General features: G+C 38.3%; 1 protein-coding gene across 7 annotated transcripts in view; it reads left to right on the top strand.

Moving 5' to 3' along the window:
• Tia1 (TIA1 cytotoxic granule associated RNA binding protein) overlaps window positions 1–22,334 on the top strand; it is a 36,066-nt gene extending 13,732 nt beyond the window's left edge. The window contains exons 2-13 of one of the 7 annotated variants that reach the window (XR_003732816.2): window positions 176–272; window positions 2,591–2,689; window positions 7,922–7,976; window positions 8,145–8,177; window positions 9,417–9,504; window positions 12,932–13,007; window positions 13,531–13,639; window positions 14,019–14,114; window positions 14,235–14,319; window positions 14,965–15,088; window positions 15,229–15,337; window positions 15,943–16,029. Coding sequence is in view for 5 of the 7 variants with exons in the window: in XM_028853954.2 (XP_028709787.1) it covers window positions 176–272; window positions 2,591–2,689; window positions 7,922–7,976; window positions 8,145–8,177; window positions 9,417–9,504; window positions 12,932–13,007; window positions 13,531–13,639; window positions 14,019–14,114; window positions 14,235–14,319; window positions 14,965–15,088; window positions 15,943–16,091; window positions 19,741–19,867 (1,138 nt within the window). In the remaining 2 variants the exon portion in view is untranslated. Of the gene's footprint in view, window positions 1–175; window positions 273–2,590; window positions 2,690–7,921; window positions 7,977–8,144; window positions 9,505–10,972; window positions 12,245–12,931; window positions 13,008–13,530; window positions 13,772–14,018; window positions 14,115–14,234; window positions 14,320–14,964; window positions 15,089–15,228; window positions 15,338–15,942; window positions 16,092–19,740 lie in introns of those variants that run through there. The other 6 variants (XM_028853954.2, XM_028853961.2, XM_028853974.1 and 3 more) reach the window with 6 other exon arrangements.

The raw sequence follows: 22,334 nt of genomic DNA, 5'->3' as shown, positions 1-22,334 counted from the left end.
AAGACTCCACATTCCCCCCCCCCACCTCAAGACAGGAGCTCACTCTGTAACCCTAGAACTTAGCATGTAAACTAGGCTTCCTTGAACCTGTGCAGGTTGGAATTACAAGTATGAGCCCATCATTCTTGTCAAAAAATAAATCTAAAATGGTAAATTATTTCCCTCTGTTTTCCAGATACGTCGGTAACCTTTCCCGAGATGTGACAGAAGCTCTCATCCTCCAGCTCTTTAGCCAGATTGGACCTTGTAAAAACTGCAAAATGATTATGGATGTAAGGGTATTTCAGTCAGTCATTGTTCCTGCTTTTCTTTCCTTTTCCCTTCTCTCTCTCTCTCTCTCTTTTTAAACATGAAAGCAGTCATTGCTTCAGAACTTCTTCATTGATGTCTAAATGCATAGGGATCTTAGTGAATTTTTAATTAACCTGTTTAGTAGGCTGTCAAATTTAATTCTTTTGCTAGGTGAAGGAAGAAAATTGAACTAATCATTTTTAGAAAGGATAGTGTGTATGTGCTCATCTTACAAGATCTATTGAGGCATCAGAATTGGTTTTTTTGTTGTTGTTTTGTTTTTTGGGTTTTTTTTTTTGTTTTTTTTTTTTTTTTTTTGGTTTTACGAGACAGGATTTCTCTGTGTAGTTTTGGTGCCTGTCCTGGCCCTTACAGGCTGGCCTCGAACTCACAGAGATCTGCCTGTCCCTGCCTCCTGAGTGCTGGGATTAAAGGTGTACACCACCACCGCCCGGTGAGGCATCACAATTGTTTTACATGTAGTATCAATAGGTTGAATAATCTACAAGTTCAGTTATTAGATTGGGAATTGGGGTAGACTTTTAATATAATTAAAATGTATATAAGAAAAGCATTTTTAGTTTCATTTAAAAGGTTTTATTGCATGTCTATTAGAAGTTAATTATAGAAAAGACATCAAACATTCATATGGTTGGTGTTAACTATGAATAATACCTAGTTTTTAAAACAAGTTCATTGTTTATGTGTACAGGTAAACATACATGTATGTGCACATGTGTGTGGAGGCCAGATGTCAACATTGGTGCTTCTTCATGCATACACAATAGACAGCGTCTTACAGTATACTCCAAGATGACCTAGAACTTGCTATGTAAGCTAGGGTGGCTGCAGTCTTCCTGCCTTAGTGTCTCAAGTGTTAATATTACAATGTGCCACCACAGCCTGGCTCTTAATTAATTGTTTGTTTGTTTTTGAGGCAGGGTCAATGTAATTCAGACTGGCCTGAAACTTGGAATGGTCTGCCTCTGCCTCCTGAGTGATAAAGTGACAGATACGTGCTACCACTCCCCTCAGAATCTCAATTATTGTAGAATAAGAGAGTTTTCATTGAATTATATGTTTATCCCAGTGCTCTGAAATTTTGAATTAGTTTTTTTATTAATTCTTAGAAAGCCTTAGAATTGAATTGATTATAAAGTCATTTAGTATCCTACACTGGTGAATTCAGACTATTATATTTATTTTCTGCTTTAATTTATCATAAAATATCTTGAAGCCAGGTATGATAATGCATGCCTGTAGTCTCAGAACTCAGAAGACAGAGGCAGGAGGAACATTGCAATTTGGAGGCCACTCTAGTCTACACAATAAGTTCGAAACCAGCTAGAGCTCCATAGGAAAACTGCTAATAAATAAACAAACAGTATCTTGCTTTGGGCCAGAAGATTGCTCAGTGGTAGAACGCTTTCTTAGCACACACAAGGCCCTGGATTTTGGGCTCCAGCACTAGGGGAAAAGAAAAAAATCCAGGCTTTTATTTCTTGTATCCCAGTTACCAGCAGAAAAGAAGAGGTGTTTTTGTCTTCTTTTGAGAGTCTTCCTAAGTATCTCAGGCTGGCTTTAGACTCACCCAGGATGTCTTGAGCATTCCTGGTACTGGAAGTACAGATAGACAGATATTTTTTCTCAGGTTTAAAATTTTTATTTCATATAATGAGTGTTTTGCATGCCTGGTACCCATGGAGGTCAGAAAATGGTGTCAAGTACCCTGAAATTGGAGTTTATGTGAGCCACTATGTGGGCGCTGGGAAACAAACACAAGTCCTCTTCATGAGCAACAAGTGCTCTTAACCTCTGAGCCAACTGTCCAGCCCCCAAGGGAAGAAATTTTAAAATGCTTTGCAACAAGCAAAGAACTTGTATCAGAAGTCTACATTCTAAAACACATTGTAAATATTATCAGAGCCTAGTTTAAGAACAGGCTAGAGAAGATTAGTTAAGATTTTCTGTTCCTCAAATTAGAAACAGTAAGATGTTTAAAGTTTGTAGCAATAAAAAGTAATATACTGGGTAGGGGTGTAGTTTATGGTAGAGCATTTATGTAGTGGGTGTAAGGCTCTAACACTGCACAAAGAAGCAAAAAGGGAGCTACAGGAAAATGTTACTAAGTGTTTACTCTTTTATCTGAAAATTTACTTGTGGAGTGAGTCAGTCATTCTCCATGGCCTGCTAACTGTAGAAGGTCTACATATTTAAGGGGGGATTTTTTTTATTTATTTAATTTTTTTTAATGGAAGAGTAAAGCTTAAAATTGATTTCTGTATTTCTTCTCCAACAGACGGCAGGGAATGACCCATACTGTTTTGTGGAGTTTCATGAGCATCGTCATGCAGCTGCAGCGCTGGCTGCTATGAATGGGCGGAAGATAATGGGTAAGGTAAGCTGTCATAATTACAGGTGACTTGCACTGCACAAACTTATTTCATTCTCATCCTCCTGCCTCCACCTCCCAGGTGGGGCCAAAAGTGTATGCAGTGCTTGGATTGGAGCCAGATCCTCAAACAGCACTCTATAATGGAGCTGCATCCCCAGCCCTTGGAATAGAAAGTTTAAATTAGATTCTACCTCATTTTTGTTTTAGAACCATTATATTCTCTTTATGGCAAAGGGTCAGCTATTTGTATTTGTATTAAAAAGATAGAATGGGGCTGTAGAACAGCTCAGTATTAAGAGCACTGGCTATTCTTCCAGGACCTGAGTTTGAACCCATATACCTACATGGTGGCTCACAGTTCTTGTATAATATTAGAGGGACCGGCCTTAATATTATACATCCCAGGGGCTCAGGAGAGAGAACTACTAACAGTGAGGACTATTTTCAGGAAATAGAATCTCAGCACACCGAGCTCTATAGTCCACTTGCTTTAATTCCTCTGGCATAACATCCTTTATACACAGCTTCAGTTCTGTTCTCTTGTCTAGCTCCTTTCTTACCTGATTTCTCTCTATACTTATCTAAGTTCTATCTTAATTCTCTCATCTAGGTCCTTTTCAGCTTCTTACCCATCTAGTACTTCCCCATCTGGCTATTTCTCATCTTCCATCTCATTCCTCTAGTACTCTCTTCTAGCCCTACAATCTAGTTCTTCCCCATCTCAGTTTGTTCCTCTCAAGTTTTTACCCATCTAGTTCTACCATTCTCTTTTCTCTTCTCCGTCCCTTGTGCCCTGGAAGTCCTAGTGTATAAAGCCAGGCTTCCAGGGTCAAATGGAGGGGTGAGAAGAATCACATTGAGAGGCAATAACAGTTGATTATCATTCACAACCCCAAAGGGAAGTGACCAATGGGGAAATGAATTAACTAAAGGCTAATTTGGGTAATATCTAAGAAGAGGGAATCTTATGTGCTCAACTATAGTCTTAAACGTGATTAGTAGAAAATGTTAAGAATCTATAAGTTGCTAGGTCAATGGGAGAAAATAAAACTGCCTTCTTTTTTCCTGTGGCTCCTATCTGTCCAAGCTATCTGCCATTTTTCTGCAGGGTGGGAGAAAGTGTGCTCAGTCGCTAGGCAACCTGTGTACAGCTAGATGCCTCTGGTGATAGATAAAGGGAGATCTGGAACTAGAGGTAAAGTTTGGGAAAGAAGGAAGTAAAGCTTAATTGGCACATCTGCCAGGCCTTCTCAAACAGGTAGCCTGGATGCTTAAGTCTGTTCTTAGAGAATACAGAGTTATCTCTGATAAGGTACTTTCCTCCATCTGGGGATGAACCTGGCTGGATACTGCCAATGATGATAATTACAGGGAGGCTTGAACTGGGGTTCTGGCTGAGCATAGCTATCAGTGCAGAGGGTTATCTAAATATTCCTAGAAGTGGTTAGGTAAGGAGTTAGCGGTCTATAAAGTTAGTAAGACTGTAAGAAAGGAGGGTCCAAGCTGAATAGCCTTAACGTCCACCTGACCTAGGTGGTGTCTCCTTGTGGAATTTACCTTAAATCAGGAGACTTGCATGTGGACTGTTATTACTGCTAGTCCTTGAAAGTGGCTAAGGGAGATATCTAATTCCAGAGAAAGCCTTTCCTGAGGCTGTTTTCCAAATACCTGGAATGTGTATGTCCAGAGAGTGATCAGTCCACACTGTTAGCCCTTCTTAGGGAAAAGTCAATTGGGAAAACTATGAAGGCACACATGATTTTCATAACAGAAGACAGCTGATCTATAACAAGCCAAGTAACACCAAAAGCTCCTTGGAATTTGGCTTCCTCTGGAGGAAATCCTTGATCCCTCCAGGTAGTGACTTTGTCATAACCAGCTGAGTTCTTATGATATATTCCTGCAGCCCACAGCACACAATCATCTGTAACTCCAGTCCTAGGGGATCTGATGTTTTCTTCTTGCCTCTAAGGGTACTGCACATGTATGTGGCACAGATGTACATTCAGGCAAAACACCCATATGTGGATAAATAAATAATTAAAATTAAAAAAAAAAAAGCTGGCCATAGCGGTACATACTTTTAATCCTAGTGCTCATGAGTTCAAGACCTGTCTGTTCTACACAGCAGGTTCCAGGTCAGCCAAGGCTACAATAGTCTTGAATGAATGAATGAATGAATGAATTGATAGGCTAAAGCCTCTATAGAGACTAGGGGCCTCTGTTTAGCTCCTTTTCTCAATGGTGCTGTGTACATGATAAGCTCTAGATAGTTATGGAACTACTAAATTTGGATGAAACATAACAGTAATATGGAGCATTAATAGAGAGGCATGTGTGGGTAACTTTGATTTTAAAAAGAAATGTGGCTAGGCGGTGGTGACCCATGCCTTTAATTCTAGCACTCAGGAGGCAAAGGCAAGTAGATCTCTGAGTTCCAGGCCAGCTTGTTCTATCAAGCAAGTTCCAGGACAACCAGGACTACACAGAGAAAATCTCTGTCTCAAAAAATATAAAATAAAAACAAAATATAAAGTAGTAAAAGCCAGGCATACTGGTGCACTCCTTTGATCTCAGCATTGTAGAGGCAGAGGCAGTGGATCTCTCTTGAGTTGGAGGCCAGTCTGGTCTACATAGAGACTTCCAGGACAGCCAGAGCTACATAGTGAGACCCTGTCTCAAAAAGTTACTTGAACGTTAGCAGAAATGGGAAAAGATTAGATTTGCCAAATATATATATATATATATATATATATATATATATATATATATATATATATATATATATAAAAATTAGCTGGACCTGGATACTAAGGCAAGAGAATTGCTTTCAAGGCTTGCCCAGGCTCTAGTATGAATTCAAGCTCAGCCTGGCAGACTTAGTGACTCATCTTAGAATCACATGTAGAGAGGGGTAGGGCCAAAGATGTAGCCCAGTGGTAGATTGTTTGCTTGTGTACTATTTGTGAGGCTCTAGGTTCAAACCACAGAACCATAAAAAAGAAAGAAAAATGAAAACTGTGTTGAGAAGTTGTAAGAGAGAGCTCAGTGGTTAAAAGCACCAGCTGCTCTTCCAGAGGATCTCGGTTTGATTCCCAGTACCTACATGATAACCCACAACCTTCTGTAACTCTTGTTCCAGGGGATTCATTGCCCTTTTTGGCTTCTCTACAGGTGTGTGTATGTGGTACTAGGCACAGATACATACAGACATAGATGAAGGCAAAACACCTAGACACATAAATAAAATAAACTTTTAAAAAGAACAGAAATGGGGCCTGGAGAAATGGCTCAGCAGTTAAGAGCACAGGCTGCTCTTTCAGAGGATCTGGGTTCAATTCCCAGCACCCACATGGCAGTTCACCACTGTCTGCAATTGTAACTTCAGGAGTTTTGACCTTCACAGAGACACACATGCAGGCAAACACACCAGTGCTCATAAAATAAATAATTAAAACAAAAACAAAAACAGAAAGAGTTGTATTTGCCAGTTTAAATTTGTCAAACTAGGCCTGAAGATGAAAGTTAGACTAGTTAGCACAGGCATCCCCTGCACGTTGCCTCACTTCATCACGGGAAAATGTGATTTGGAGGTTTGTTTGTTTTGGAGGGAAGTTGGTTTTTTTGTTTGTTTGGTTTGGTTTGGTTTAGTTTTTCAAGACAGGGTTTTTCTGTGTAGCTCTGGCTGTTCCGGAACTCCCTCTGTAGGCCAGGCTGGCCTTGAACTCAGAGATCCACCTGCCTCTGCCTCCTGAGTGTGGGATTAAAGCTGTGTGCCACCACCACCCGCTTGAGCTTTAACTTTATGGAATATTTTAGATAGAAGTTTTCCTGTGTTCTGCCCAGTCCCACAGTTGCTCAGTCCCAAGTAAACACACAGAGGCTTATATTAATTACAAATTGTATGGCCTATGGCTCAGGCTTCTTGCTAACTAGCTCTTTTATCTTGAATTAACCCTTTTCTATTCATCTGTATGTTGCCACATGGCTGTGGCATTACCAGTCTACTGGCATCTTGTTGCTCCTTGGGCAACAGGCTAGCTTCTCTCCTGACCCTGCTTTTATTCTCTCCCTATCCCACTTGGATTTCCTGCCTGGCTTCATTCTGCCCGGTCATAAGCCAATACAGCTTCATTTGTTAACCAGTGGGAGCAACACATATTCACAGCATACAGAAAGACATCCCATAGCACTTCTCCTATTCTGTCTAATCAAAAAGGAAGGTTTTCATTTTAATATAGTAAAATTACATGTAACAGCCGGGTGGTGGTGGCGCACGCCTTTAATCCCAGCACTTGGGAGGCAGAATCAGGCAGATCTCTGTGAGTTCGAGGCCAGCCTGGGCTACAAAGCGAGATCCAGGAAAGGCTCCAAAACTACACAGAGAAACCCTGTCTCAAAAACCAAAAAAAAAAAAAAAATTGCATGTAACAAAACAGTTATCAAGCAAGAATTATAATTACAATATCTAGTTTATTTGTATTTAGCAAAATTAAAGAAAATACTCTATCTATCTTATTTTTGTGAGTCTAAAGTTTCATATCTAATTTACCATTTTATCATGACTCAGGAAAACTATAGTTAAGACTATCTAGTCTTCAACTCCATCAAGGACCCCAGAAGGATATAATATTACCTAAGTAAACAGGAAGTGCATTGTAAGCAACTTCCAAAATTCTAGAAATAACAGAGACATCTGACTGCCTGGATAGTCACCCAAAGTTCCTCTGCAACATTGGAGCATCCATCTTCAGCCTACAGGCCTAGTGTCTGGCAGACTTTTTAGTGAAGCAGGAAATTTGAAAGGTTGTCTTTCTTATTGGCAAAGTTCATCAGTCTCTTTCTTCTGTGTCCTGCAGAATGTCGGCAGTTTCTTCTGTGAAGCAGGAACCTTAAGGACCATCTCGCCTTGATTTGGCAAAGTTCAGTGGTCACTTTCTTATGGGTCCTGCATGTCTAGTTTATATAGCTTATTGTCAAGCAGTCCAGGCAAGAGCAGTTTCTTACCCAAATGGCTAACTTTTGCCATAAAGAAAGCAAACTCCATATGGAGTGTCTTTGATGCCCATCATCTACTCTGAAGTAATTGGTGCTGCCAGGAGCAGACATGTCTCACTGTCCAGAAAAGTCTAAGTTTTTAAAACATTTTAAATGCCATAATATGTAGGCCTTTGAAGTGTTTGAGAAAATATATGCGTGTACACACACACACACATTGTTTTTCTTCTTTTTTAGGAAGTCAAAGTGAATTGGGCAACAACCCCCAGCAGTCAAAAGAAAGATACAAGCAGTAAGTACATTTGTGGCCCTATGGGCATTTGTTGTATTATACCCCATAGTTCTATTGTAAAGCATATAACATCATACATGTTTGCAGTAATATTTTGATCGTTATCCTGATATGATTTAATGTGTTTGTGTTAATAAATTTAAGAACAAATCTAATCTTTGTCATCAGGTAGTACCGTTGTCAGCACACAGCGTTCACAAGGTAATTGTATCTTCTTAAACATAAAATGAACTCTCTTGAAAGGGTATTCACTAACCACCTCAAGTTTTTATTTGATATTGGTTGGGGGGAGCGGGGAGGGGAAGGATGTAGTATTTTTATTTGTTTCTGGCAATATTTTTCCCCTTCTTCCCATTGTTGACCAAGTGTGGCTTGTCCACGAATTTGTTGCTAGTTCAAGCTCTCTGTCCCCCTTGGTAGCAGCTGATGTCTTAGAAATACTTTCACCACCTAAAGGGCAAGATACCCTACTTCCCTGAGGTCACCTGGGCTTCATACCCAGATCTTCCAAGTGCTCAAGTTGCTCCTGAAACAGTGTTTCCGGAAGAGCAACCCAGTGTGTGCTTAAGGCCTGCAAATAGGGGTAACTTTTCTTTCCAAATCTACTTTGTCAAAGTTGATATATGTGTCCATTTTAAAGTGTTCTTCAGCAAGTTTGGTTTTTCAAATGTTTCTTTTGAGAATTGTCTTTAAAAAACAACAACAACAACCAAAAAGCTTCACCTATGGGATGGTTATTTCTCTCCAGTGCTTTTTGTAATGGTGCTGATATGAAGTGAAGGGATCACTGTTTTCATTCTGTTGCCTTCAGTCTTAGTTCACTTGCACATGGATTCACATAAACTGAATGGTGTAATGTCTGGGCAACCAAAACTGTTGGCTTTTGAGAAAACTGTCAAATACTTTAACATCAAACTGTTGCAATGCAAGGTATTTCTTTGATTGTTCTTCACAAAATAGTGGGTAAACCAAGTATTTCATGTAGCTAGCCTCAATAAATTGCCTTAAATAAGGCAAATCTAGTCTTCATAACTTGCATTACCACTACTTAATTGTAATTTATAAAGCCTAGAAACAGTAATAAAATGAATAACAGTAAATAATTACTATTAGAATGATAACTAAGTCTTACTTTTTTTACAGAATGAAAGTTTTTATATGTTAATAGTTTGTTTTCTAGACCCTTGTAAGGATTGACTATAAATAGACAGAGACTGCCAGCTTCTGGGAGCTATCAGTCTTTTTAGAAGACTCTTTCCTGTGTTGTTAACTTTTGAGTTATTATGTTTAAGACTGATAGGATTTTATAGCAAGGACAGTATTTTATACTTGATTATATAGCCTGTGCATTATTTTAAGAATTCTTAAGAATTTTATCAATTGTAGTATTTAAGTTCTGAAGTTGTATTTTTCTTTTCACTCCCCTCCTTCCTTTGTAAGATCATTTCCATGTGTTTGTTGGTGACCTCAGTCCAGAAATCACAACTGAAGACATCAAAGCAGCTTTTGCACCATTCGGAAGAATTTCGTAAGTAACAAAAGATAAATAAAACACTTTTAATTGGAAGTGACTTTATGTAATAATAACTATAATTTTGTTGTGACTGTGAACCTTAATTTTAACACTTTAAATACAGCATATTCCATTGTTTAGAGATCATCCAAGAGTCTTAACAGTAGGTTGTATTCCCACTAATCAGTAACTGATCTTTCGGTCATCTTTAGACCCTTGTCCAGTTAGCAACACTTCCTCAGACTGCTGTCATAGACATTTTTAAACTCCTGGAGGTGTTGTGCTGGGATTAAAGGAGTTATTCAGGCACTGGTATGATTACATGCATTTTATGTTAATTTAATAAAATAAAACCTCAACAGTTTTGATTGAAAGAGCAGTTATTAAATATTACTTCCTTGGCATTTAATTCTTCCCCTCTTTAAAACTTAGCAATAGTACTTTGTACTGTTTTGGAAAACACTGTCTTATGTTTGATTGTAGCCATGCATTTTAGGCCCTTTGTCAGTATTTATTCAGAGTAGTATTCATCATAGTAGAAGTCTTAATACATGCCATATTACAGTAAGAGTAACAAGCAGTTTCAGTATTCATTCAGAAGCAGTTGTTGAGTTTAGGGAAAGTGTTATCGGGTTTCTGATTCCTTTGTTACTGCGTCACTAGAACAAAAATAAAAAGGGAATTTTAGCTATGGGTGGTTTGAACAGAACAGCAGATAGAGGTGAGGAGATTTGAACGTAGATGCCCATGGCATGCAGGTGAGTTTTCAGTTGAGAGTTGCAGTTGATTGGTGAGAGAGTCACTTTGAGGGTAGGACAGGATTAGAGCTTATAAATGGACTCTTCTGTTACGTGACATTTTCCCTTGTGAGAACTGGTTAAGAAAATAAGGAAGTTTTAATTTCTTGGTGACTTTTATAAGCTGTGTTAGGATTTCAGTAGTGGTTGGTTTGCTTTCAAGTATCTAGAATAGGCATGCCTTACTTTCACTTCGTTCTGTCAAGCTCTAAAAGTCCTTCTCTGCAGAATCTTGTACATTTTCATTTTGGTGTAGAAAATCTTGGTAAGTTTCATCCTGTCCTCAGAGTAGTCACAGGACAAGAGAAGGCTTAAGAGTTCCATCCTGATCCATGCTGCTTTCTGTGCAAGTCATTTTAGGAGGAAGTAAGAGGGAGACACTAGAAAGAAAGAAGCCTCTTCTAACATGGACAAGTGAAATAGCTATTGTGGTGGAGTTTTAATTTTGGCTGAATTACCCTTTCTGATGAGAATTTTAGTTAGAGATTTAGACAAAGATTGTTTAATAATTATTGAAGGGCTGATAAAAGGGTTCAACAGGTAAAGTTGCTTGCTGTCAAGCCTGATGACCTGAGTTCAGTCCTAAAACTCCACATGATGGAAGGAGAAAACTGACTCCTGAAAACTGTCCTCTGACTTCCATACATTCATGCGCGCGCGCACACACACACACACACACACGCACACACACACACACACACACACACACACACTAAATGTTTAAAAAATGGCCTTCAAATTTAAGTTTCTTGACTTTGTAGTTGTAAAACTAGTCTATCTTTTTGTTAAATATGACTATATCATATTTTTAGTCTGGATTTTTTGTTTGTGTATTTGTTTTCACATGTATGTGGGTACGTATGTGTGTGCATGTGTGTATATGCCAGAGATTGACATCAAGTGTCTTCCTCCATCACTCTCCACCAAATACATTGAGGCAGAATTTCTCACTAGAACCTAGAGTTCACTAATTCTACTAGTCCAGGCAGTTTACCCTGAGTATCCCATCTCTGGCTCCCAAGCATGGGAATTAAAGGTGAGCTGCCACACTGACTTGACATGTATATGCTGGAGATTTGAACTCAGGTCCTTTCATTTGCATGATAGCACATTATCTGTTGATCTGTTTCCCCAGCCCTGGTATTTGGATTGTCTATGGGCACACAATTGTTAATTTGTTAATTTTTTTTCTTGGTTAGGCCTTTTTGTCGAGGTAATTTGTGTTTGAATGTTAGCTTATACAGGAAGTTAGCTTTCCTAACTATTTGGCAATTGAAAATACACATTTCTGTTTTTGTTTGTGTTGTTTCTTGTCTTAAGGCAACAGCCTGATAAGAATATTGTAGGGTTTCTACAGTAGATGTCTCTGTAGGCAGTTTATATCATTCTTGATTTATAGAGAGTGTGGGGTACATGGTGGTCTATTAAATATTTTTATGAAAATAATTCTTTCCTTAATTTAAATAGCTTAAACCCCTCCTGTTACTTGAGTTTAGGGTCATATAGCAAATTTTGATATAGAAGTATATCAACTACCAAATTAAATGCATGTGTGCCATGTAGATAATAGTTACTAAGAAGTGACTTACATTAGTTTAATCATCAGAAACTGTCATTTTGATTGTACTTAATAAGTCACTTCTAAGCTCATCTAAAATGTACTTGTGTATACTTACAATTACATTGCATGGCTTTCTGACTTGGGTTCTTGTTGTAAACATGCCTGTTTTGTTCATGTGTCTTGAGAACAAGCATTGTGACATACCTGGCTAAGTTAAAATAGATTGCCTGTGAAGCACAATTTGAGTCCAGTTTTTTGAGGTGTGGAGTTTTAGCTATCGTGGCTGGGTTTTTACTCAATCTCAAATAATAGGGCTCTGGTTATTTTGCAGAGTGTCTCTGAAGAATGGACAGAATTGCCCTGGCTAACTACAAGCTACGGTTCACAGTGGATAAATGTTGGCGTGCTTTTTTACTTTCTGACTTTTTAAAACTTTGTTTCATATCTTGTAGTTTCCAATCAATCTTACTATGAATGCTGTTATGAAATTCAGTACAAAATCTTTTCTTAGATAGTTTAAAAGTAAAATGTTTTTGTAGTATTCTTCAATGATTTAGTATTTCTGAAAATGTCAAGTTCTCAAAATTTGCCCTAGCCCAAAATGGGGGTATATATTCATCTGAGAAAATGAAGTAATTAGCTTAAGGGATATACAGTTTTTTGATTCTTTAGTTTTCAGTTTTGTATTTTAATTTTTGAATGATTAGGTAGAATATGGTGCCAAATAGCAAATTATAAATTGCATGGTTAAAGAAAGATAATATATTGTACCTAAGAACCTTGTAATTACTAAATGATTAATGGGAACATCTGCTTTCACCATGCTTAATATTTAGATGTTCATAAAACATTTTGAAGTGGGAAACTTTCTTTATAATATAGATTTATATGTAAGACATTGATTTGCATGTCTATAAAATTAACCCTCATTGGCCAGTAAATTAAATTTTATAGAATAAAAGGTGAATTTATATTAACGGCTTACTATTAGTGAAGGTGAAATGTAAAAGTGAACTGTATATAGCTCTCCTTTTATGCCCAGAGGACAGTTTCCAAAACCCAATTTCTGGTGGTTCTATTTCAGAGATGCTCGCGTGGTAAAAGACATGGCTACAGGGAAGTCTAAGGGATACGGCTTTGTCTCCTTTTTCAACAAATGGGTGAGCACAATCAGAAGTACATGCACAGTGCTGTAGAGAAGGTTGTTTTTTTCTTTTTCTCTACTGTATATTTAGTTTACTGGTAATTAGCACCCTCACTAGAAAGCAGTCTCTTTTATTCTGTTGGGTTATTTAGTCATTTAGGACCTGACACATGCAAAATACTGATACTGTGCTTCAAACAATGCAAAGTAAAAATGCTTACCACCAAAAAAAGAAGCCCAAAACGTTTTGTCAAGGTATTGTTGATGATTTGTAATTGCTCTGTTATCCCAAAGACTGAGAGGTGTATGCTGCTGTACCTGTGTATCTTTAACTCTGCTTAGCATTCCCAAAACCCATTATCCAAGAAATGGAATTTAAAGACAATGTTGTAATTTTGAAAAGTTATTGGTTATTGTGTTTCATAAGGTATTTTCATTTTTTAAAATCTGCAAAAAGTATCACATTTTCTTTATTGCTATAAGTTATTTGTAATATCAACTAATTGCAGCTTCTTTACTGTCTCTAATGTGCGGAACAGGATGCAGAAAATGCCATTCAGCAGATGGGTGGCCAGTGGCTTGGTGGAAGACAAATCAGAACTAACTGGGCAACCCGAAAGCCTCCAGCTCCAAAGAGTACATATGAGTGTAGGTGCATTGGAGAAGAGAAGCAATGTGGAATTGTGGAGAGAAAATACACTAGATTTTAAATGTTAGAGCTGTGCCCGGAGACTTATTGCAGAAATAGATGAGAAGCAGATCAAGACTACTGCTCAAAATGTACTTAGTTTTCATTTTTGTGATTTTAAATAATTATCTTATCGCTACTGTCAAGTCTCCTGTTAAATAGAGCATATGGGATAATGTTTATGCATTCTTGGGGGAGGCTTAATCATAAACTAAAATGTAATATGTGTTCTATAGGCATTTTGATTGAGGAAAACTACCATTATAGTAGGGTGTTTAACGAGTTAACCCTTCCACATGTGGGTGGTGATTTGAAGATAGAAATGTTCTCTCTCCCCAGCAAACACCAAGCAGCTGTCGTACGAGGAGGTTGTCAGTCAGTCCAGCCCCAGCAACTGCACCGTGTACTGTGGAGGGGTGACGTCGGGACTGACAGGTATGGCAGTTTGCCTGTGTGGAACCTGAAACTAGCTGAAACTGAAAAGCTTCATATTTATAGGTCTTTAATAACGTGAATTCTTTTCGTTGTTTTGTTGTTTGCTTTTGTTTCTAACAGAACAACTAATGCGTCAGACTTTTTCTCCATTTGGACAAATAATGGAAATTCGAGTCTTCCCAGATAAAGGATATTCATTTGTTCGGTAGGGATAGTTTCTTTCAAAGCTTTTTTTCTTTAGTAATAATTTTGTACATTTAATATAGTGGTTTTCTTAAGAATTTGTGACCACTTACATTACACTTACAGCTCAAGTACATTCACCTGGATAACACTGAAACCTGAGAGAGAAACATCTTTAACATATAGCTGTGTGCTCAGTTTTTATTAGTTTTTCTTATTGACAAGGTCTCACTGTACTGCTCTGGCTGGCCTTGAACTCACAGACCTCCACCTGCCTCTGCCTTCCAAGTGCTGGAATTAAAATATACTTAAAAGATATATTTTTGTAACTCCCTCTTTCCAACACAAGGCCAACAAAACATACCCTCCATTAAAACAAATTTCCTATGCCAGTCATGGTGGTGCATATGTATAATCATAGCACTTGAGAGGTAGAGGTTCTCTGCAGCTCTAAGATCTTTGAAAAAACATAGCAAAGAAAATATGCCACTTTTTTTGGTGGGTAGGTGGGGATCATTTCAGAGTCTTCTATTTTTTCCATGCTTGCTTTGCTTCCCCTCCCCCCCAAATGGTAGTCAACTTTATTTTTTCAGGATTTTTAAAAAGTTTGTGTTCATAAATACTTAAAAGAATTTATATTGGTGATTCTTAATATTGTTTCCAATAGGTTCAATTCCCATGAAAGTGCAGCACATGCGATTGTTTCTGTTAATGGTACCACCATTGAAGGGCATGTGGTGAAATGCTATTGGGGCAAAGAGACTCTTGATATGATAAATCCCGTGCAACAGGTGAGAGGGTCCTTGACTTTGGGAAGGACTTGCTGGGCTAGTAATGAGGTTGCTTTAAAATGAAACGTGTTGATAATCCTTTTTAATGAGTTTCTAGCTCACTTCATAGTATATAAGGGCTCTTCCTACATGTATTATAGTTCCGGAGTGGTGTGTCATGGATTGCAGTGGTGACATGATGAGTGTAACCGCCTCAGTTGACTCATGCTCACACAGTGGATTTTAAAATGCTCCGCCAAACCTAACAGGGTATTAAATCTTTTCTTAATACTTGGTAGATTTATTCACAATGATTTGAAGAACTCACAAGCATGCTTGACCCAACTGAACAAGAAATAAAGCTATAAATATACGTAGGCTTTGGTATTGCTGCTGCTTTTTTTTCTAGGCAACTTTAGTGGTCCAAACTCAACACCACAGAGATTTCTATGAGGGAGTTGTAAATGGAGCATAGCTGTACCAGTGAGAAATACCCTAAACCACATATTCTTATGTGCCCGATTTAGAGGAAACAATCAGGCACAGTTATGAACAGCAAGTTCTATCTTTTATTATTAGTCCATTGCCTGAGCCTTACAAGGACTGCCATTTAGAGTACCACATAGTTTCAGTAGTATAATGGCACTTTTTTCAGTAGTCTTTCTGAGTGTGTGTGTGAGAGAGATACTGAGGATTGGATCCAGGCCTCACATAGATTAAGCACTCATGCTGCCACTGAGCTACATTCTCCCAGGCCTATCCTATTATTTCAGTTGTGGTAATGGCCCTGTGCTTTGGCTGTGTAGTGTATTAAGACTATATATACAAACAAATTCAAGTAATACTAAATTTTCTGTTATAATTTTACTTGATAGCAGCAAAATCAAATTGGATATCCACCAGCATATGGCCAGTGGGGCCAGTGGTATGGAAATGCACAACAGATTGGCCAGTATGTGCCTAATGGTTGGCAAGTACCTGCCTATGGAATGTATGGCCAGCCGTGGAGCCAGCAGGGATTCAAGTAAGCACATTTGCTCTTTGCCTTTCCTAACCTTGGAAAACATCAGAAAGAAACTTAAGTATTGAGTAAATCGTGTAGCCCCAATGTTAAGCATAATGATAGCCTTGAAGGACTTTACCCAAGGGTCACATCTCACCTCCACATGCTCTATAGCTAATGTGTGCTTTCTCACTCACTCTCTCTCTCTCTCCACACACATGCAAACAAAATAAGGTAAAATTTTGCCTAGAAATATTTTGCCTTGAAATGTAATCACAACAATACAAATTTTGGTAATATTTAATAATAAATCATCTTTTTATTATTACATTTTGTTTATTTGTGTGGCACACATACCATTTTGTACTCATGGTGGCCAGGGAAAAACTTCTGCAAGTTCTTTTTTTCTTCCATATGAATTGTAGTGATCAAGCTCAGGTTCCAGCTCAGTAGCAAGCACCTTGACCCAGTGCACAATCTTACCAGTCCCCATTTTTTGTTTTCTGAGGTAAGATCTTTTTTTGTTTGTTTTTCTAAGGCAAGATCTTATGAAGCCCCTGCTAGCCTTGAACTTGATATAAAACTGAGGGTGACCTTGAACTCTTACTCCTCCTGCTTCTAACTCCCATTTTTTATGGGGATTCAACAACACACCCAAATTAAATCAACTTTCTAGTGAAAAGTACTTGATCTTTTCTAAGCTAGTCATATGACTGTAGCTTCTTACCTATTTTTTTAATTAATTTTCTTTTATATTTTATGTGCATTGGTATGAAGCTGTTAAATCCCCTGGAACTGGAGTTACAGATACTTGTGAGCTGCCATGTGGGTGCTGGGAATTGAAACTGGGTCCTCTGGAAGAGCAGCCAGTGCTCTTAACTACTGAGCCATCTCTCTAGCCACTTGAATACATGTTTTTAAAGATGTGTTTTATGTCTGTGAGTCTCTTGCTTTGCATATATTTTTGTGTATCACTCTTCAGCCTGCAATGGTCACAAGAGGGCATTGAATCACTTAGAACTGGAGTATGAATGGTTGTGAGCCACCATGTGGATACTGGGAATTGAACCTAGGTCCTCTGCAAGAGCAACAAGTGCTCTTAACTTCTGAGCCAACTCTTGCAGCCCCTGGATATATATATTGTTTACCCATGAAAAAAGACTCTCCCTTTACGTGGATTCCAACTGTCAAAAGACTCCTCCTTCTCTCTCTGTGTCTGATCCTCTGCCCCTCTGCCAAAGAATTTGGCCTCAGAGCTCCTCTCTGTCGCTTCTTTTACTGTCCTCTCATAGTTTTAGTAAGTCCCTATGCTTTCAATCTCATCTTCGTCTTCAGTTTCTCTGTCTATGCTCATTTCTTCTCTTCCTACTGTCTTGACCTAAGTGAATCCATATTCTCTACCAAAAAAAAAAAAAAAAAAACCTGCCTTGTTCCTTTCTCTCTGGCCATGCGACTCTGCCCTACCATCTACAGAAACTCTGCCTTGTTCTCCTCTCCTCAGGCCACCAACTCTCTCTGACCAGGAATTTTGCCTCCCCTTCACTCACACCTGGATATGCAAAAATCCTTTCTTCTGAGTCAAAGGCTCTGGAATTCCATTTGGCCAGTCTGGGGAAGGAAAGTCTGAGCTTCATTTGCACAAGAAACAAAGCTATGCATCTACAGTCCTCCTGTCTCCTAGGCTCTGTAGGGGTGTTACCTAGTAGATCAGCAGTAGGTCTGAGAAGTTTATGCTTTTGTTGTATGGCCTAGTAGTATATGAGTGCACAAGAATTTCATAGCAAGAAACAGCTGAATATTAAAAGCTAAATAACACCAAATATTCCTTGATAAATGGCTTCCCTCTGGAAAAATTCCTTGATTTTTCTAGGTATAGCTTTATTATATATAGCTGAATCTCTATACTATATTCTTGTGGCTAGCAGCACCTTCCTTTCCCCAAACTTCGAGGTCCCTCACTTGCACCACATAGGCTATTGCCAGTGTTACTTGTGTCTGCCCATTAACCAGGTTCCACAGTTTCTCAAGGACATTTGGGCAGCAGGTTTGGTTCCTCATTCCCAAGGTGTAACCAGTGTCTCACAGGTACATTTGTCAAGGTTGATCCTGTGATGTTGTAAACTCTGGCAATATCCCAGCCTCTGGTGTTTCTGTTGATTGCCAGTGCAGCCTGGCTATGCTCACATGGCCCTGGACTTTCTGCAGGCCCTGGTCTTCCCTATGAGCAGATGAAATGAAAGAGCAGTACAAATACTTTGATATGCATTGTTCTTTTTTTTTTTTTTTTTCCTGCATGAAAGGTTTGTTCATACACTGTTATGTCACAGGCTTTATATACCCCAAATGATGACATTTTATTTTCATTTCTGAAAAACAAACTAGGATTATAAGCACATAATATCAAGATATATTCTAAGGCAGGTGAGGTGGCACACACCTTTAATCCCAGCACTCAGGAGGCAGAAAGGTGGTAGATCTCTATAATTTGGAGGCTACTAGACCAGTCTACATAGCAAGTGCCATGCTAGCTCAGGCAACAGTCCTTTTTTCAAAAAATAAAAAAGAAAGAAAGAAAGAAAAAAGATAAAACAGATATACTGTGTATGTGCCTGAAATTGTCAGATTAGAAATATTCTGTGATAGAGTTGGGTAGATGGCTGAATAGTTAAGATCACCTATTGTTTCTGCAGAAGACCAGGTTCTCAGCACCCACAGGATGGCTCACAGCCATCTGTAATTCTAGTCCAGGAGGTCCAACACCCTTTTCTGGCCTCAGTAGGTGCTAGGTATGCCTTACACATACATACATGCAGGTGAAAACTCAAATATATAGAAATAAGTCTTAAAAAACAAAAATAGTAAAAAAAAAAACTTTTAAAAACTACTTAATAGTTTTTCTTAAGTATTAAAGATGTTAGTTCTCCCTGTACCTAATGTTGAAGGTTTTCTGTGTATGTCTTTGCTTTGAGACAGCGTCTCTCGATGTAGCTCTGACTGGCCTGGAACTCACTGTCCTCAGAGATCTGCCTGCTTCTTCCTCCTGAGTGCTGCAAACAAAGAGAGTGGCTTGTCCACTGTGTGTCCAGCCCAAGTAGAGGGATGCTTTTTCTGAGTTCAGAGGGGAGGAATGTTTATAGATTAAAAATATTTTTTTTTTTTTTTTTAATTTTTTCAAGACAAGGTTTCACTGCGTAGCCCTGACTATCCTGGAAGTCCCTCTGTAGACCAGGCTGTCTCGAACTCACAGAGATACGTTTGCCTCTTCCTCCCAAGTGCTGGGATTAAACACCCAGCTTAAAACTTTTCTTAGCTGTAATTTCTAAAAAAAAAATAAATAAAAATAAAAAAAAATTTAATTACCCAAATATATATATGGGGATTTTTGTTTTTGTTTTTTGCTTTTGAGACAGAGTTTTGCTGTGCAGCCCTGGCTGTCCTAGATCTAGCTTTGTGGACTAGCCTGGCAAGACTTGCACCACCACGCCTGGCTGGGGATGCTTATTTTAAGAGAAAATTGTTTTGTGTTTGTTTCCCTGGCTTAACAGTTTTTCCTCATATTTGGGTTAAGAAAGGGTATGTGTCCTTATGTGTGTGTGTTACTCATTCCTGGCCTGACGTTGTTCTGACAATGGGTTTCCCTCCCCTCTGCTTCTCTCACTTTGTCTAACAGTCAGACCCAGTCTTCTGCACCATGGATGGGACCCAATTACAGTGTGCCGCCACCTCAAGGCCAAAATGGCAGCATGCTTCCTAATCAGCCTGCTGGGTATCGAGTGGCAGGGTATGAAACCCAGTGAGAAGAAACTACAAAATGGAAGCCAGTGGCTTGACGCTACAGGGAGGGTAGGAAAGCTGTTGTTTACTTAAAGATTTATCAAATCAGTCAGTACAAATGCCAGATAATGATGTATTTATTTAAAAGATTCATTTTTTAATCATGAAATTACTTTTCATCCACATTGTTTTAAAAAGGAACAAGATGGTGGATGTCTGCCAATTTTTGCCTTCATTATCTTTTTGATAAAGTTTCTCAGATCCTTGTTTCAAAGACAAATGCAGGGATTGCTGCCACTTTTTAAAAATTAAGAGGCAGAAAATTGCACAATATTGAACTTTCCACTAAAGTAGCGTGCATTTTTAGTTTGCATTCCTGATATGATTTAAAACATGTAATATAGATGTAAAAAGAAAAGCCAAACTTGTGCAAAGTCTAGAAGTTCTTTATAACTTTCAGCGTATGCACAGTTCTGTGTTAGTTTTAAAGAGTAGGCATTACGTGACCTATACCATCTCCACTGTTAGCCCTTTGGAATTTTTAAATGTAAATTATTAGTTTATATCATTTTGTATCTACATTTTTTTCACAAATTTGTCCTGCCTTATAAAAATTCTGTAACATATTCTTAAATGAAAAAAAAAAAATGATGTTCACTTAGATTGAAAACTTTTCTCAGATGGACTGATAACTGCATTCATCTTGTTTTTATATGAGAAGGTGCCTCAAGGATTCCCAGTTGGATTTGTTTAAAGGGATTTTTATCTTCTGTGATAAACTTTGCCATCTACCAGGAACTATAAAAACAACAGCTTGTGACTAAGGAGACTGCAGTGTGCTAAGTCCTCACCCACATCAGCTTCACGTGTCAGCATCTCCGTTTACATGTGGTGTTTTCTGAGATAGTTCCTTCCGCAAGGCATAGTTTGCAGTTAGCAAACTGTGTGTGTCATTCCCTTCCTGAAGGTGTCATGAAGAGTTGACGTGAGACGGGTTTACGTTTGCATGTGAATATCACATACGTACTTTGGTAGTCTTTGATACAAACTCATCTGTTCTTGTTTTTCAAGAATCTTGAGACACAAAGTTGTATGTAAAGGAATATATTAATTTGTGTTTTCTAGTTAGATTTACTTAAAAAGGTAAATCCATTTTAATATGTACAAATGATAGCTGTGAAACTGTAGAATATTCCTCTGTCAGGTTTGGGGTTCATTAAGAACTCCAAAATTAGCCTGAAGGACCAGCCGGGCAAAACATTTTTCAAATATTCAGAGGCCAAAATATGAACAAACAAAAAAAAATAAGAAACCCTTAAAATCCTACCTCCTTAAATAGCCATCAAGGAAGAGACTCCTCAGCACAGGCATGACTTTGGTTCTTTGGTACCTGATCTCTTGGAGCTTCCACATTATTTTTGAGGTTTGCTCTTTGATGGCATTGTTCTAGCCTTGGGATTTCTAATACATTTCAGAGTCTCTTGGTTTGGTTTGGTTTCAGTGATGACCACAACCTCCTCCTTGACATCAGAGAGGAAGGAGCCCCTGTGAATTGTGGGTTTTGAGACCTGCAGAGAGCTCCCAGCATTTTACTTAGGCCTGTGGAATCGGAAGCATTTCCTGGCCTGTGTCTTCCAGGTAGGAGCACATGACTCTAACTTGTTTTCTAAGCCAGTCCTCTTGTAAAGCAGAGCCCAGGAAGACAGCTCAAAATGCGCGCTTCTCTGGAGCTCAGTTCTATGCAGTCGTGCTGATGTTTCATTAAGTCACTGTGTATTTTTAAGTACTAATACATTGAAATTTGCTTTATGGAAGATGAATAAATTTTTTAAATACTTGGAAATTTTATTTCTTTGTAAAGTTCTACAGATCAGGACAGGCAATAAAAGCAGCTTAAATGAAATACTTAAAAAAATTTAAGAAAAATAAATCATACACATCAGGAAACTATTTTGGCTAATTTTTTTAGCTTTTTTTTCCCTTCTGACTTTTGTTTCTGTATTATCACCCTCAGTATTTTTCTCTATTAAATAATTTTACTTCCTTTGCAACTCATAGACTGCAGGATCATTTGGGCACAAGTAATTTATTTTGTACAGAAGTATAGCTTCTCTCTTCTTTCGACTCAGTACTGAGGACTTTTATTAGCAGCATGTTCTTATTGCACAGATCTTAAAATTCATGTTGATTTGCTGTTGAGAAGGTGGTGGTGACCTGTTCCTGATGAAAGACTGACATTTTAGGAACATGGCTGGCTTTGGTTTAATTTCAATGTTCAATCATTTAAATCAATTTTCAACCTAAAAATCTTCATCCTTGTATAAGTATCAGGTAAGGAAATCAAGGTTTTTAAAGTGAACTTCTTTGCAATATGCATTTGATTTTACTCTCTGGTACTGTAAAGAACCTGAGTGACTCTCAGTGGGTCATGGAGCCAGTATTCTTTATCCTGACTGTTTGGATATTAAAATTCCTTTATGTTTTCTATGA

The sequence above is a fragment of the Peromyscus leucopus genome, chromosome 3 (assembly GCF_004664715.2).
Source record: "Peromyscus leucopus breed LL Stock chromosome 3, UCI_PerLeu_2.1, whole genome shotgun sequence".
Classification (NCBI taxonomy): domain Eukaryota; kingdom Metazoa; phylum Chordata; class Mammalia; order Rodentia; family Cricetidae; genus Peromyscus; species Peromyscus leucopus.
This window is presented reverse-complemented; position numbering and strand designations above follow the sequence as displayed.